Below are 13,461 nucleotides of genomic sequence, written 5' to 3' on the forward strand. Positions count from 1 at the left end.
TACCTAGACATGCATGTATCAACATGCGTTTGTTACAGGACATCTGTGAGCTTACACAATCTCTCAATCATATTTGCGCAGAAGAAATATGCATAAACCATGGTTTAGAATTGCACCATCTTCTTGAATTCGGGCCTTTGAGGGTTCAGCTAGAGGAGAAGTACTGGTCTAAATCAGAGGGGTCAAGCTGACCTGATGGTGACCGGTGTCAGGAGGAGGATGGTGGTGACGTTGTCCAGGAAGGCCGACACGATGCCGGAGAAGAAGCAGAGGATAGTGACCAGCGTCCAGATCCTCCCCTTGGCTAGTTTGTACGAGACCAGGGCGCAGTAGTCGAAGAAGCCCGTCTCGGAAAATATGGCCACTATGGTCATCTTTTGATAGCAAGGCAAACACACAGAGAACCAATCAAGTTAGGTCACATTGGTGGCATACTGATGCAACTCCATGAGTTCTGCAGGTCAAAATTTTTTACCCACTGACCATTTTTGTTGCTGTTCCATCAAGTAAGATGGACTCCTTATGTTACGAAATGTTTGACTATCAACACATTACTTATAGAAGTCTTCTATAAGTTACTCTTAAGAGTTAATTCACGTAGACAAAGTTTAGTAATTGATGCATTTGCATGTTTTTGTTGATAGTACATGTATCACATGCAAAAATGTACACACTACATACTATTCTGCACTTACAGTACCTACGGCGGCAACTGGTTTGTCTCAACAATGTGAAATTTTTTTGAGTGATGTCACAGAGATATAGCAAACAGTAGCTGCAGAGCTATCATATGGACAGTCAGGACATCCCTTACAACATGCAGAAATGTCCACTGCTGTCTATAGGGCTACTGAATGATGGTTATACATGTATCTTTCTGTGCTAGGGACTTTGGACAATGTACAATACTATGGGGTCATTTGTGCCAACTGGGACTCAAAACACACAAGCGGTTAATCTAGGGTAGTTTGAGGGCTTAAATGATCGTTTTGTAATCACACAAACCTCAACTTCAACTTCTAGCCCATTACTATCCCCCATTCTTCACTTTTTGCCCTCCTCACAGCCCCCATATGTCGATTCCCTCTTCAATTCTCCTCTTTCTAGGCTCTTCTTCTGCCAAACAACAATCCGGTTAAGGACTACATACACATGGTGTCACCGCAAATCTTTCTCCCTCATTTACTTCACCATGCAAACCTTCTTTGCACCCAGAGCACGTCAGCTATGTGGAATTGGCACATTATAAATACCCTGTATTTTTATCATTTCAAGCAATACAAACTTGAGAAAGTACATAGAAATAATAAGGAAAAAATGAAAGATAATTATAAAGTTTTGGTACCTCGAAAGTTTCCCTGAATTTCCATGTCTTAGTTTGTGTTTCAGGTTAAAGTACCTTTCATATAACTAACACTGTGAGACTTACTCGCCCCAAAGTGCTCTCATGTCTGAGTAATCATGCAATAATGGTTTTGTACCAGAGCCGTCACGGTACCGCGGTACCGCGAGAATCAATATACAGTACACGTATTGTACTAAACCATTACTGCATGCATAACTGCGACCAGCAGCCCCATACGCATAGCTAACTGCGACCAGCAGCCCCATACGCATAACTAAATGGGGCTGCGCATTGTAACATTCAGGATCATGACACACTATAGTATCACAGGTAAATATCAATTTACCGGTAAAATCCAAAAATTTCTTCAATTTGAAGACTTACCAGTTAAGTTGAAGTATTGAAAACAGACTTCGGGCAACGTTTGGTTCTGCCAATAGTCCCTTTCTGTTCGAATTGATGACTGAATGTGACTCGGTCGAAAGGACCTTGGGAGAGCTACACTGAATCGACGGCCAGCGCATGTGCACACAGACATCTTATCCGTTCATGGATTTGAAATTTGTGCGCATGTGATGTGTGCGCATGCGCTGACCGTCAATTCAGTGTAGCTCTCCCAAGGTCCTCTCGACCGAGTCACATTCAGTCATCAATTCGAACAGAAAGGGACTATTGGCAGAACCAAACGTTGCCCGAAGCCTGTTTTCAATACTTCAACTTCACTGGTGAGTCTTCAAATTGAAGAAATTTTTGGATTAAAGTTGATATTTACCTGCGATACTATAGTCTGTCATGATCCTGAATGCTACAATGCGCAGCCCCATCACGCTATGCATACGGGGCTGCTGGTCGCAGTTAATTGCATGATTACTAAGAAGACAGGAGAGCACTTTGGGGCGAGTAAGTCTCACATTGTTAGTTATATGAAAGGTACTTTAACCTGAAACAGGAAATTCAGGGAAACTTTTGAGGTACCGAAACTTTATATTATCTTTAAGGATCATCACTGTATAGATATTCACAATGTTATCCTGTTTTTGTATAACAGATATATGCCTCAAGGGATGAGAACACTAATGTCTTGTACAATGTGACATTTTGGCAACCACACAGGGTAATGTTGTCCATTAATGACAGTCTGGCAAATGTTCAAGCAGGAACTTCGGTGCCTCAGATTGGTTCTGCTTGTTTTAAGCCATCTAACACAGTACAAACACACAAAGCAGTCAAGTGTTGTCATTGTTGCAAGGGGAAACAAAATTGAATGCGTGGCTTCCATCACACTTGCCATAGCATGGAAGAGAAAGAGAACACTGGTATTCAATGTACTGTGCAGACAAACACTTTTGCACGCATTTTACTTTCGTGAATCTTGACTCCTCACGATATAAGCAAAAGTTCCATACATGCGAAAATTTCTGGTTTTACAGTAGGTATAACCTCATGAAAAAATGCACTATATTACGTTCTAAATCCCACACCGTGGCCTCCCTGACTGTACAGTCAATTTTCTTTCAAGGGAATTTAACAAAATGTTTACAAGATTGCTTGGCAAGTTACAGCTTTGTACATGGATGTGAAAAGGATTATAAAAATGGAAAAACTGCCTGAGTTTTCTTGACCACTCCATCCCGGTCATTTTCTTACCATGCCCCAGAGGAGGGCCAGAGTGTCGTAGTCCAGCCACTCCATGACCATCTCCAGGGTGGGCCTCTGGTTGTAACTGGTCAAGATGGCAAGGGCAGCAAAAGAACCCAGCATGGCGGCCGTCGTTCTGTGCACCAGCTGTGAATGAAATTAAGATTAAAATCATCTAGACATCATCATCATTGTCAGCATCAACATTATCCACATTAATATCATTGTCAGCATCATATTACCATCTCAACACCATCTCACCATCTACATCTGAAACATCATCACTTCACTGTCATCAACATCATCATACCATCATCTACACACTTAATCATCATCATCTACACACTTAATCATCATCATCTACACACTTAATCATCATCATCTACACACTTAATCATCATCATCTACACACTTAATCATCATCATCTACACACTTAATCATCATCATCTACACACTTAATCATCATCATCTACACACTTAATCATCATCATCTACACACTTAATCATCATCATCTACACACTTAATCATCATCATCTACACACTTAATCATCATCATCTACACACTTAATCATCATCATCTACACACTTAATCATCATCATCTACACACTTAATCATCATCATCTACACACTTAATCATCATCATCTACACACTTAATCATCATCATCTACACACTTAATCATCATCATCTACACACTTAATCATCATCATCTACACACTTAATCATCATCATCTACATTATCATCATCATCATACTGCCATCTAAATCATCATCTACATCATCATCACTGTCATTATCATCATACCATCATTTAATCATCATCTACATCATCTAATCATCATCTACTGCATCATCATAATCGTCATCATTATACAACCATTTAATCATCTACGTCTGATAAATCATCATCATCAAACCGCCTTCTAATCATCATCATCAGCAGCAACATCGCCATCATTGTAATCATTATCATCATCCACTCTATCTCCATTACGAGCAGCAATATTCATCATCATCATCATCATCATCATCATCATCATCATCATAATCATCATCCCATTCATCACAGCACAAGATATCATATCACATCTCTCTTTCTTTATCTCCTTTAAAGATAATAAAAAGTTTTGGTACCTCAAAAGCTTCCCTGAATTTCCTTGTCTTGGTTTGTGTTTCAGGTTAAAGTACGTTGTCTGTGAGAATTACTCGCCCCAAAGTGCTCTCATGTCTTAGTAATCATGCAATAATGGTTTCGTACCAGAGCCAACGCTGTACAGCGTCGATAAATATTGTACGAAACCACTGACTGCGACCAGCAGCGTGCAGCCCATTGTACGCATAGCTAACTGCGACCAGCAGCCCCATACGCATAGCGTAATGGGGCTTCGCATTGTAGCATTCAGGATCATGACAGAATTAGTATCGCGGGTAAATGTCAACTTAAAATCCAGAAATTTCTTCGATTTGAAGACTTACCAATTAAGTTGAAGTATTGAAAACAGGCTTCGAACAACGTTTGGTTCTGCAAATAGTCCCTTTCTGTTCGAATTGATGACTGAATGTGACTCAGTCGAGAGGACCTTGGGAGAGCTACATTGTACATACACTGGATACCATGGCCAGCGCATGCGCACACAAACATCTTATCCGTTCATGGATTTGAAATTTGTGTGCATGTGATGTGTTCGCATGCACTGGCTGTAGTATTCAGTGTACTGTATGTAGCTCTCCTAAGGTCCTGTCGACCGAGTCACATTCAGTCATCAATTCGAACAGAAAGGGACTATAGGCAGAACCAAACGTTGCCCGAAGCCTGTTTTCAATACTTCAACTTAATTGGTAAGTCTTCAAATTGAAGAATTTATGGGATTTTAAGTTGACATTTACCCTGCGATACTAAATCTGTCATGATCCCGAATGCTACAATGCGAAGCCCGATTACGCTATGCGTATGGGACTGCTGGTCGCTATGCGTATGGGGCTGCTGGTCGCAGTTAATTGCATGATTACTATTACATGAGAGCACTTTGGGGCGAGTAAGTCTCACAGTGTTAGTTATATGAAAGGTACTTTAACCTGAAACACAAACTAAGACAAGGAAATTCAAGGACACTTTTGAGGTACCAAAACTTTTTATTATCTTTAATATCTCTTTTCCGTTTATGCCGGGTGAGGAATTCCTCATACCCTTTGAGCACTCAGACAGAGTGGTATTAAAGAGGCACTACAAACATCCTGTAGTATTATTACCTATTATCATTGTTAGTAGTAGCAGTATTATCAGAGAGAATGCAATGGCTATGCATTCAACATGAGACAGAGGATGGGTTTTTGACCCAAACTTTTACTCCCCACTACTAGACCAAGCAGGACAAATTAAATATCATTATGTAAGTTATGAATGTTGAATATGTGACCATGCACCACAAAACAAACAAAAAGTCGCACCCCTTGATTTTAAGTGAGGACTCAAAAAGCTAAAATGGTTGAACCAAGTCAATCTCGAGATTTTCATATTTTCCGAAAGAGTTAAAATCCTTCTTCTACATTACTCTTCAGTTTGGTATCATAACATGAATGGGTAAATGTGTTTTTAGCAGTTTTTCTACAACCCTTTTTGGGGGAAGAGTAGAATACTCAGGCTTGTCTAAGAGGTCGCGTTTCATGTCTTGAAATCCTTTGCACACTCTTCACTTTCAAGTCTAATAACTTTTGAAAGGATAATGCTACTGCTTTGAAAGTTAGCATTAACCATGGGCAGAATGTACTACTAACACATGCTCAATTTCAGCTTAATCTGATAATCTCTTCATTGTTGTTGCTCCAGTGGTGTACATCCTGTGTTTTGTCCCATTCATGGCACAGCCAGCACAGCTTGGTAAAGATTAAGCGCTTGAATAGACTGTGTACTTCAGGGCCTCTTTTCTCAGTTCACACTTTTCCAGAGTGTTCGCTTTCTTTCCAGTATTTAGGTAGGTTAGGGAGTCCATTTGTATTGAGTTATACATCATTTTAAGAAAGCTTAGAGTCTGCTCTTTCAGAATCTGCCCTTAACTGAAAATCCATGTCTGGCGATTTTTTGTTGGTTTTGTGGTGCAAGGTGACATATGCTGAAAGGCAAAAACTCGACATTAGAATTGTGAGAGAAAGAGTCTATGACATTGTAAGCGTTTATATTTTCACGCCATTAATATTTCATGCTGAGTGACTCCAGATAATGCGGGCGGGTTCTCAAATTTGCAGAGACCCCAACCCCAAGCACCTTCTGATCTGGAGATTCTCCCACCCGAAACCCCTAGCAAACGGGAGACTCCAAGTTGATGTGTGCGAAGTTCCTAGGGTTCACGATGCTCTCTGGTGCTATCTAAGGCTTATTTTTTTCAACATACGATAGCAATAAGTAAGAAATCCTTTTCACCGCGAGACACAGAGCCAGGGCGGGAGAAATCAAATCTCAAGCGGGAGAACGGGAGATTTTGCAAAAATGAGTTTTCGGCGGGACATCTCCCGTCGAAAATGGGAGAGTTGGAGTCTCTGAATTTGGCCTGCACAATTGTCAACCCATTCAGGGTGTGCAGAGAAAATTGTGAAAATATTTTTACTGGGTTTTAGAATTTGCACTAGAAAAGTGGCCTTAAATATGCAAAAATTAATACACCACAAAAATCCCAGGATTTACAGTATTAGAACCATGGGTACCAACTTCTTCAGCAATCGTTTCTGCTACCACTCACCTCAAAACCAATCAAAACATAGACACCAACCAAGACAATGGCAGCCCAGACGACCTCCTCATTGGATGATGGAGGGGTGAGGGTGTATTCGGAAGTCACGGTTATTACATCATCCACGTTGGTCTCGTACTGTAGCAAGAACTCCGCATCGTCACTGCAGCTACGGAAAGAAAAAGAAAGGATTAAACAGCCACATCAGTATGTGATTTGAAGTTAGACTTCAAGTAGAGGTGAGGGTGTATGATGGAAGTCAGGGTCACTACATCTACCGAGTTAGTCTCATACTGCAGAATGAATTCCACATTGTTGCGGCAACTGTGGAAAGGAAAGGATTACACAGCCACATTTAGTATGTTATGTTATAGATTTTTCATCTCAATACAAAACATTTCTGTCCGACATTTTAGGCTGTTAACTCTGTAGCTTTCATCAGAGGACTGACCTCCCTGGACTTTGATCTCACGGCAGTCCATTAGCAGATTAGAGACTATCAAACAGTTGGTATTTCCACACTCAGGTAAATATTTGGTACTTAGATCAAATGTTTGACTTCAAATCATACAAATCACCAAACAGTGGAACTTCTATAATTCTAATATGCCACATTAGTTTTATTACCACTTTGGCTCACATCTAATCATGTTCTTATCATAATCCATTGAAGACTAGTTCCAAGTGTACTCAGGCTGGTGACTATGGAGAGTAGATTGTTTTAGTCAGTCATTGAAAGTACTGAAACAGAATCCACGTTTCACTACACTAACTGACACAACAATTTCATCAACATAAGTTTTTATTTGTTTAATTTTCAAGTTCAAATGGATTACTTATCCACTAAAGTTGAATGTCTAAAAGACTTTGTTTTCAACACATTGTGATTACTTTTGACAACATTCGCTAAAGCAATGATCTCCATTTCATCACAAGCCAAAGATTTCCTTGCTTCACTTTGGAATTGCTTTTGGGGCAGAAAGGAGTTCAATCTATGATATTAAATGGGTTAGTCAGATACCAGTTTAGTGATTGGCTAAACACAGTCTCGTGATAGAGGTACATTCGTTATGTTCGCCCAAGGGCGAACCTTCTTGTAATGTTCTCCCATGGGAAAACATTATTACGTAACAAATGTCAGAAGCGCTAGGCCGGCCTAGGACCGCGCGCGCACAGTGAATTTGGCTCTGTGCGAGCGAGCGATCAAGTGCATTGTGCTGGTGGTTGACATTGACGTATTTGACTAACCCATATAATATAACAGATGATGACTTTCGTAGTCGGGAACATGTACCAAACGTTCCAACCTCAGGATTTGAAATGCTATTTCGGGAGGCTATAAGTCCCTTGACTTTGTCCCGGGACTTATAACCTCCCTCAATAGCATTTCAAACCCTTCTAGGGGAACATTCGGTATGTTCCCTCCCCCGCCAGTCATCATCTATATAATGTGTTTGATACAAGCAGTATTCAAACCATGAAAATAACTTTCTTATGTTTGTGAAGAAGAGAATCATGATTTTCTGATTCTATGAAATATCAATAGAAAGGGTATGGGGGGTTGTTTTTGGAAAAGGAAAAAAAAATGTCCCACATGAATCCGCTTTTCCTGGATTTAAATAACATTGTTGTAAATTCTTTACTTTCCACGAAAGGTATTGAAATCTACCTGCATGTATATAGTGTACATTAAATGTGAAAGAACATCATCATGCCATTATACTATCATCTTTATCATGCAATTCAAAGTAGTATGAGAGATTCGATATTAATGACATACAATTGTAAGAGCACAAAATGTCAATTGAAAACTATGTAGTATCATGCACACCATCTGGAAGAGGTTTATATATTAAGCAATCAGTATTGAACAAATGAACAAAAATACATCAAACACAGCAACAGCAAATAGACATGCATTTTGTGTGTGTGTGTGTGTGTAATTGCAGATTACGCTTTTACGATGTTCGAATTATGGTGGATTTAATTTTCTCCCATAACTTTATTTGCAGTTGGGTGAAATTAATTTAAATATCTGTTTATGACTTAATTCTTTTCTAGTTGTTGGTTATTCAATCCAATACTTATTTATCAATTTGAAAAGAGATTCTTAATGTGTGAATTATATATGTGACCGTGCATCTCAAAACGAACATAAAGTCGCACACACTGATTTTACGTGAGGACTGAAAATAAGTGAAATGGGTCAACCTAGCCGAACTTGACTTTTTCATATTTTCTGAAAGAGCGGGTCTTCTTTTACATTATGCTAAAATTTGGCATCATAAAACGGGCAGGAAAGTGTGTTTTTTTAGCAGTTTATCTCGAACATTTTTGGTAGAATAGTGTGATTAGGTGTGTCTTTAGAATCCCTTTTTCATTTCTGAAAAACCTTGTCCACACTCTTCACTTTCAACTCTAATAACTTTTGAAAGGATAGTGCTACTGCTTTGAAAGTTTGCATTGATTATTGACAGAATGTGTTAGTGAGGCATGCTCAATTTCATTTTAATCTGATAATCCCTTCATTGTTGTTACTCTGGTGGTTTACTTGCTGTTTTTTGTCCCATTCATCGCACAGCCAGCACGGTTTGGTAAAGATTAAGCGCTTGAATACACACTGTACTTCAGAGCCTCTTTTCTCAGTTCACGCTTTTCCTGAGTTTGTGCTTTCTTTGCAATATTTAGATAGGTTAGGAGATTCCATTTGATTTAAGTTATACATCATTTTAAAGCTTAAAGTCTGCTCTTTCAGAATATGGTCTTAACTAAAAATTCATGTCTGGCGACTTTTTGTTTGTTTTGAGGTGCAGTGTCACATATGATGAATTTTATCATACGTACACTGTATGTGAGGGTGTGTGCAATTTCTCTTTTGTTGATGCCATATCTTTGTTGTTAAAGTTGGTGTTATCAATTTTTATGATAACGTAATTATAATGTGTGGTGTTTTTTTTTTTTTCTGGGGGGGGGGGGAGGGTTGTCAATATGAATCAGTTGTTGTAAAAGGTGTCAGTTTGTTTTATTCTACTTTATTTCTTTGTCTCCCTGTAAAGTTGCAAAGCTGTAAAGTTTGATGTAAACCAAATATGGTTAGTCTTTGGACTTTTATTTGGCATTTTTTTAATAAAACCAAAAATGAATTGAATCAAATTAAAATGCAAATTATGATCTTGATTGATAGAGAATATGCACAGGTGTAGAAAAATGAAGGGAAAAGTCTTACAAAGATATGACTGTTTGTGACAGAAACAGCAGAAATCTCCCTACCTCTCCACATTAAATCTTCCTTCGACCGGAAACCAGTACTTGGAGTCCGAGAAGGCGTGTTCCCTGTTGAGGCCATATACCACGGAACCCATCACCGGGGTGAGGAGGTCGCATGCCGATGGATTTCTGACCAACAGCGACATGGACACGTTCTCCGTCGTGTTGACGCTGGCAACATCAAGAAGAGGACCGGTGAAACGCACGTTGATGAAAGTATTTTTACCAAGCTCTGAAATATTTGTGACTGAATACACAGACTGGAGTCAAGGGAAACCACTGAAACCATCGGCAACAAAAATTGGGTGAGTCATGTATTTGAATAATCAATGGGAAGTTACATATCAAGGGGGTATTATTTCAAGATATAGTGTAATTAAGAAATTAAATGTCAGCAAGTTTTTGTTTCTTTTTCATACGCTTATGGTGCTTACAGCATTTCATGGGTGTCACTGGGGCGGGGTGGGGGGGGGGGATGCATTGGTGCGAACGCATCCCCTTCAGACCTTTTAAAAAGTTTTAGTTATTATGTAAGCATGTACAATTTAAATCCCCATGGTCTCGGAGGTGGGACACTCCCATCTAGGCTCGCTCATACAGCCTGTACATTTTGTTTGGGCTCAGTCACTTCGCTCCCGCGCATGCGCATGAGTAAGAGGCCTTTTTTTGTTTTCTGTTTTTTGCTTGTCAGCTGAAGAAATCCAGAAGTGCCATCAGGAAGTTGCGCTGAAGACCCCCCCCCCTTTTTTTTTGCTTGTATGTTTATAGCTGATGAAACCAGGAAGTGGAACCAGAAATATAAATGCACTCCCCCCACCCCCTCCCCCACACATTGAAAAAAGCTGGTGATGCCCCTGCATTTGTATACATGTTCAATAAATGGCAGAGTCAATGAAAATCTAGAAATTCCCAATTTATATTCATAGTCTCAGATAAATATGTTATTCTTCTGTGCATGCCAAAGTTGCATATCACTTTGAGTCAGTGCATTTTCCTCAGTCCTGTCATGATTGACTAATAAAATGCAGAGTTTACAGTTTAACAAAAATGTATACTTGGCTCATAATTAACGACATCATTTCCATTCATGCAGTACGTTTAGTTTTCCTCAAATCAATTACGCATAATTTCATCATAAAATCCTCCTTGTACAACCAACAAGATGTTTTCTAAGTATACATCCACTCACAACTAGTCATCAATGTACACCAAACGTAAAACATTCTATGTGTCCATGTACTCACTTTATAGGCAAGTCGTTAACAATACATTTCTCAACGATGTTGGATCCTGGGTGTAGCCATTCATCAAATTGAATGTAGCTATTCATGAATAAATCAGTCAATTCTGCTGGTAACATTCCACTCATCAAATATGACCCAGTCACCCTGTATCACCACAAAACCCACCCACACACAACAAACACACAAAATGGACTGATTTTGTAATTTGCATGAAAACAGCAGTTTTGGTCTGGTTATTTGGAACCTGCTTTCTATCTAGATTTGAAGTTTTGAAAGCATGCAATTTACAATACTGTGTCTATAGAGCAATTGCTATACCTTGGTTTTTTTTCTATATATATCATTCTCCAAATTAGGCCAATCTGCGCATGCGTTAGTCTCAGAATTTTACCTGACTTTGACCTAACTGTCATCAAGAGTTTAACGGGCACGTTGCACCATGACCATTCAGAAAATTTTGTAACTATTTTGGAGTAGATGTGAGAAATTGGGCATGGAAACCGTGCAAATTTTGTAAATGTAGTACTGGTAGTCAGCATTACTGCAAAAGTGGAAATTTTCGCGGTGTCGAAATTTTCACGCATTTCCCGTAACCAGAAACTAGCGCGAAAATAAAAGCACATAAATATTTTTGCATGCCATATGTTCCAGTACTTACTGTCTTGATTCCACGGAATTAAAAACACACAAAGCTCTTCTTACTGGGCCGAGCGTAAAAAATTAGTCGCACAAAAATATCCACTTTTAGTCTTAAATGCTTTGACATAGTGTATACACTGTACATGTAATTATGAAGAAAATGTTGTCATTTTTTGTACCACGTACTTATCTGTTTTGATAATCCATTTACAGTGGTTGCCATGGTTTTTGAAAACCCTTTTTTCTTTCATCCAACATCATAAAGGGTAACTCAATGAATTAATTCACTAAGGATGAATCCCGAGTATACTCAGGCAGGTGTTTATGAGAATGTGTTTTGTAGCACAATCAACCCATACTCAATGGGTTAAAAGAGATATTCAACTTTCAAGCTGCTTTTTTCATACCAATAGCAAGCAAACTCTCATTTCCATCACTTACTTCGATATCTTTACTTTAGAATAAACTATTATCTTGATAATGCATGAATCATTTAAAACCCTAAATATCCTCTATCGAAATTTGCACTTAACAAAAGATGATTATTTGGTGACTTTTTGAAGGTCTGTGATGCAGAGTCTTAATTTGTGGCTGATTCAATTTATGCAGGCCTCTCTTTTCCAATAGTACAATGATTTGGGACAAAAAGTTTCATATAATAAAATGTTTATAGATATTGTATTTCATTGAACTGTAGTAATTATAGAATCTGAAAAAAACAACAACTGGGATATTGGAAATAAATATATGATTTGATTTGAAGGATACAGTAGGGCAGGTCCGATGAAAGCGGGAAAATCTCTGGCACCTTTTCAACCTCATCTTTGAGAGTGAAGAACACCTAGACAAGGGTGGCAGGCAGACAAGACATAGTTTAGTAGAAACGGATTGACGAACTGCCCTATATCAACATAAGCATGCACCATATTAATCAGTAGCCATGATATCAACAAAAAAAAATCATGGGCATACACACTTATACTTAGGCAAGATTTGAACCTATGATATCCTCTTTCATTACGGCTTCTACTAAAACACTGACTCATTTGGTGCATATTTTAACCCGTTGGGGACGAGTCCCGAGTATACTCGGGCAGGTGTCTATGGGAAACGCGTGTTGTAGCAAAATCAAACCGTCCTCAACGGGTTAATACATCTATATAGGACAATAGGTCAATCAGCTGCAATAAAAACAACTTGACACAATAATTTATCAATTTGAATAAAAGGCAAAGTAGCATGGTGAAAGTGAAACTCCTGTGATGTAAGCAGCACATCTATTTAAACTAAACTAGAAACAATCTAAAGAAAGTGATGATGTCACAAAACATGAGTCTTCCCAATGACCTGCACACTCACCATCACTAACTTACACTGTCATACTCTTTAAAAAAAAAACAAAAAACGATGTCAGGATGAATTGACTTTACCATGGCACACAACTGTCAAAGCGTCGTACAAATCACTTTTTATGAATAATGAGCTTCACAAGGGAATGACAGTGGCTGCTGACATTATCTAAATCTTTCTGCGCCACGTTCACACGTCCGACTCAGTCGATGGCGTGCCAACTTCGCATACTCTGCTCAAACCCGCCAAAA

General features: G+C 38.9%; 1 protein-coding gene across 1 annotated transcript in view; it reads right to left on the minus strand.

Moving 5' to 3' along the window:
• Window positions 1-13,461, minus strand: part of LOC139719950 (P protein-like) — a 74,517-nt gene that overhangs the window by 23,922 nt on the left and 37,134 nt on the right. The window contains exons 5-9 of the mRNA XM_071631329.1: window positions 12,629-12,701; window positions 9,981-10,224; window positions 6,720-6,879; window positions 2,993-3,130; window positions 193-374 (exon numbers count right to left, since the gene is read on the minus strand). Coding sequence (XP_071487430.1) covers window positions 193-374; window positions 2,993-3,130; window positions 6,720-6,879; window positions 9,981-10,224; window positions 12,629-12,701 — 797 coding nt within the window. The remainder of the gene's footprint in view (window positions 1-192; window positions 375-2,992; window positions 3,131-6,719; window positions 6,880-9,980; window positions 10,225-12,628; window positions 12,702-13,461) is intronic.

This window comes from Diadema antillarum, unplaced genomic scaffold (genome assembly GCF_040938485.1).
Source record: "Diadema antillarum isolate AM-2024a unplaced genomic scaffold, OU_Dant_1.0 scf00000117, whole genome shotgun sequence".
In the NCBI taxonomy this organism is placed as follows: Eukaryota; Metazoa; Echinodermata; class Echinoidea; order Diadematoida; family Diadematidae; genus Diadema; species Diadema antillarum.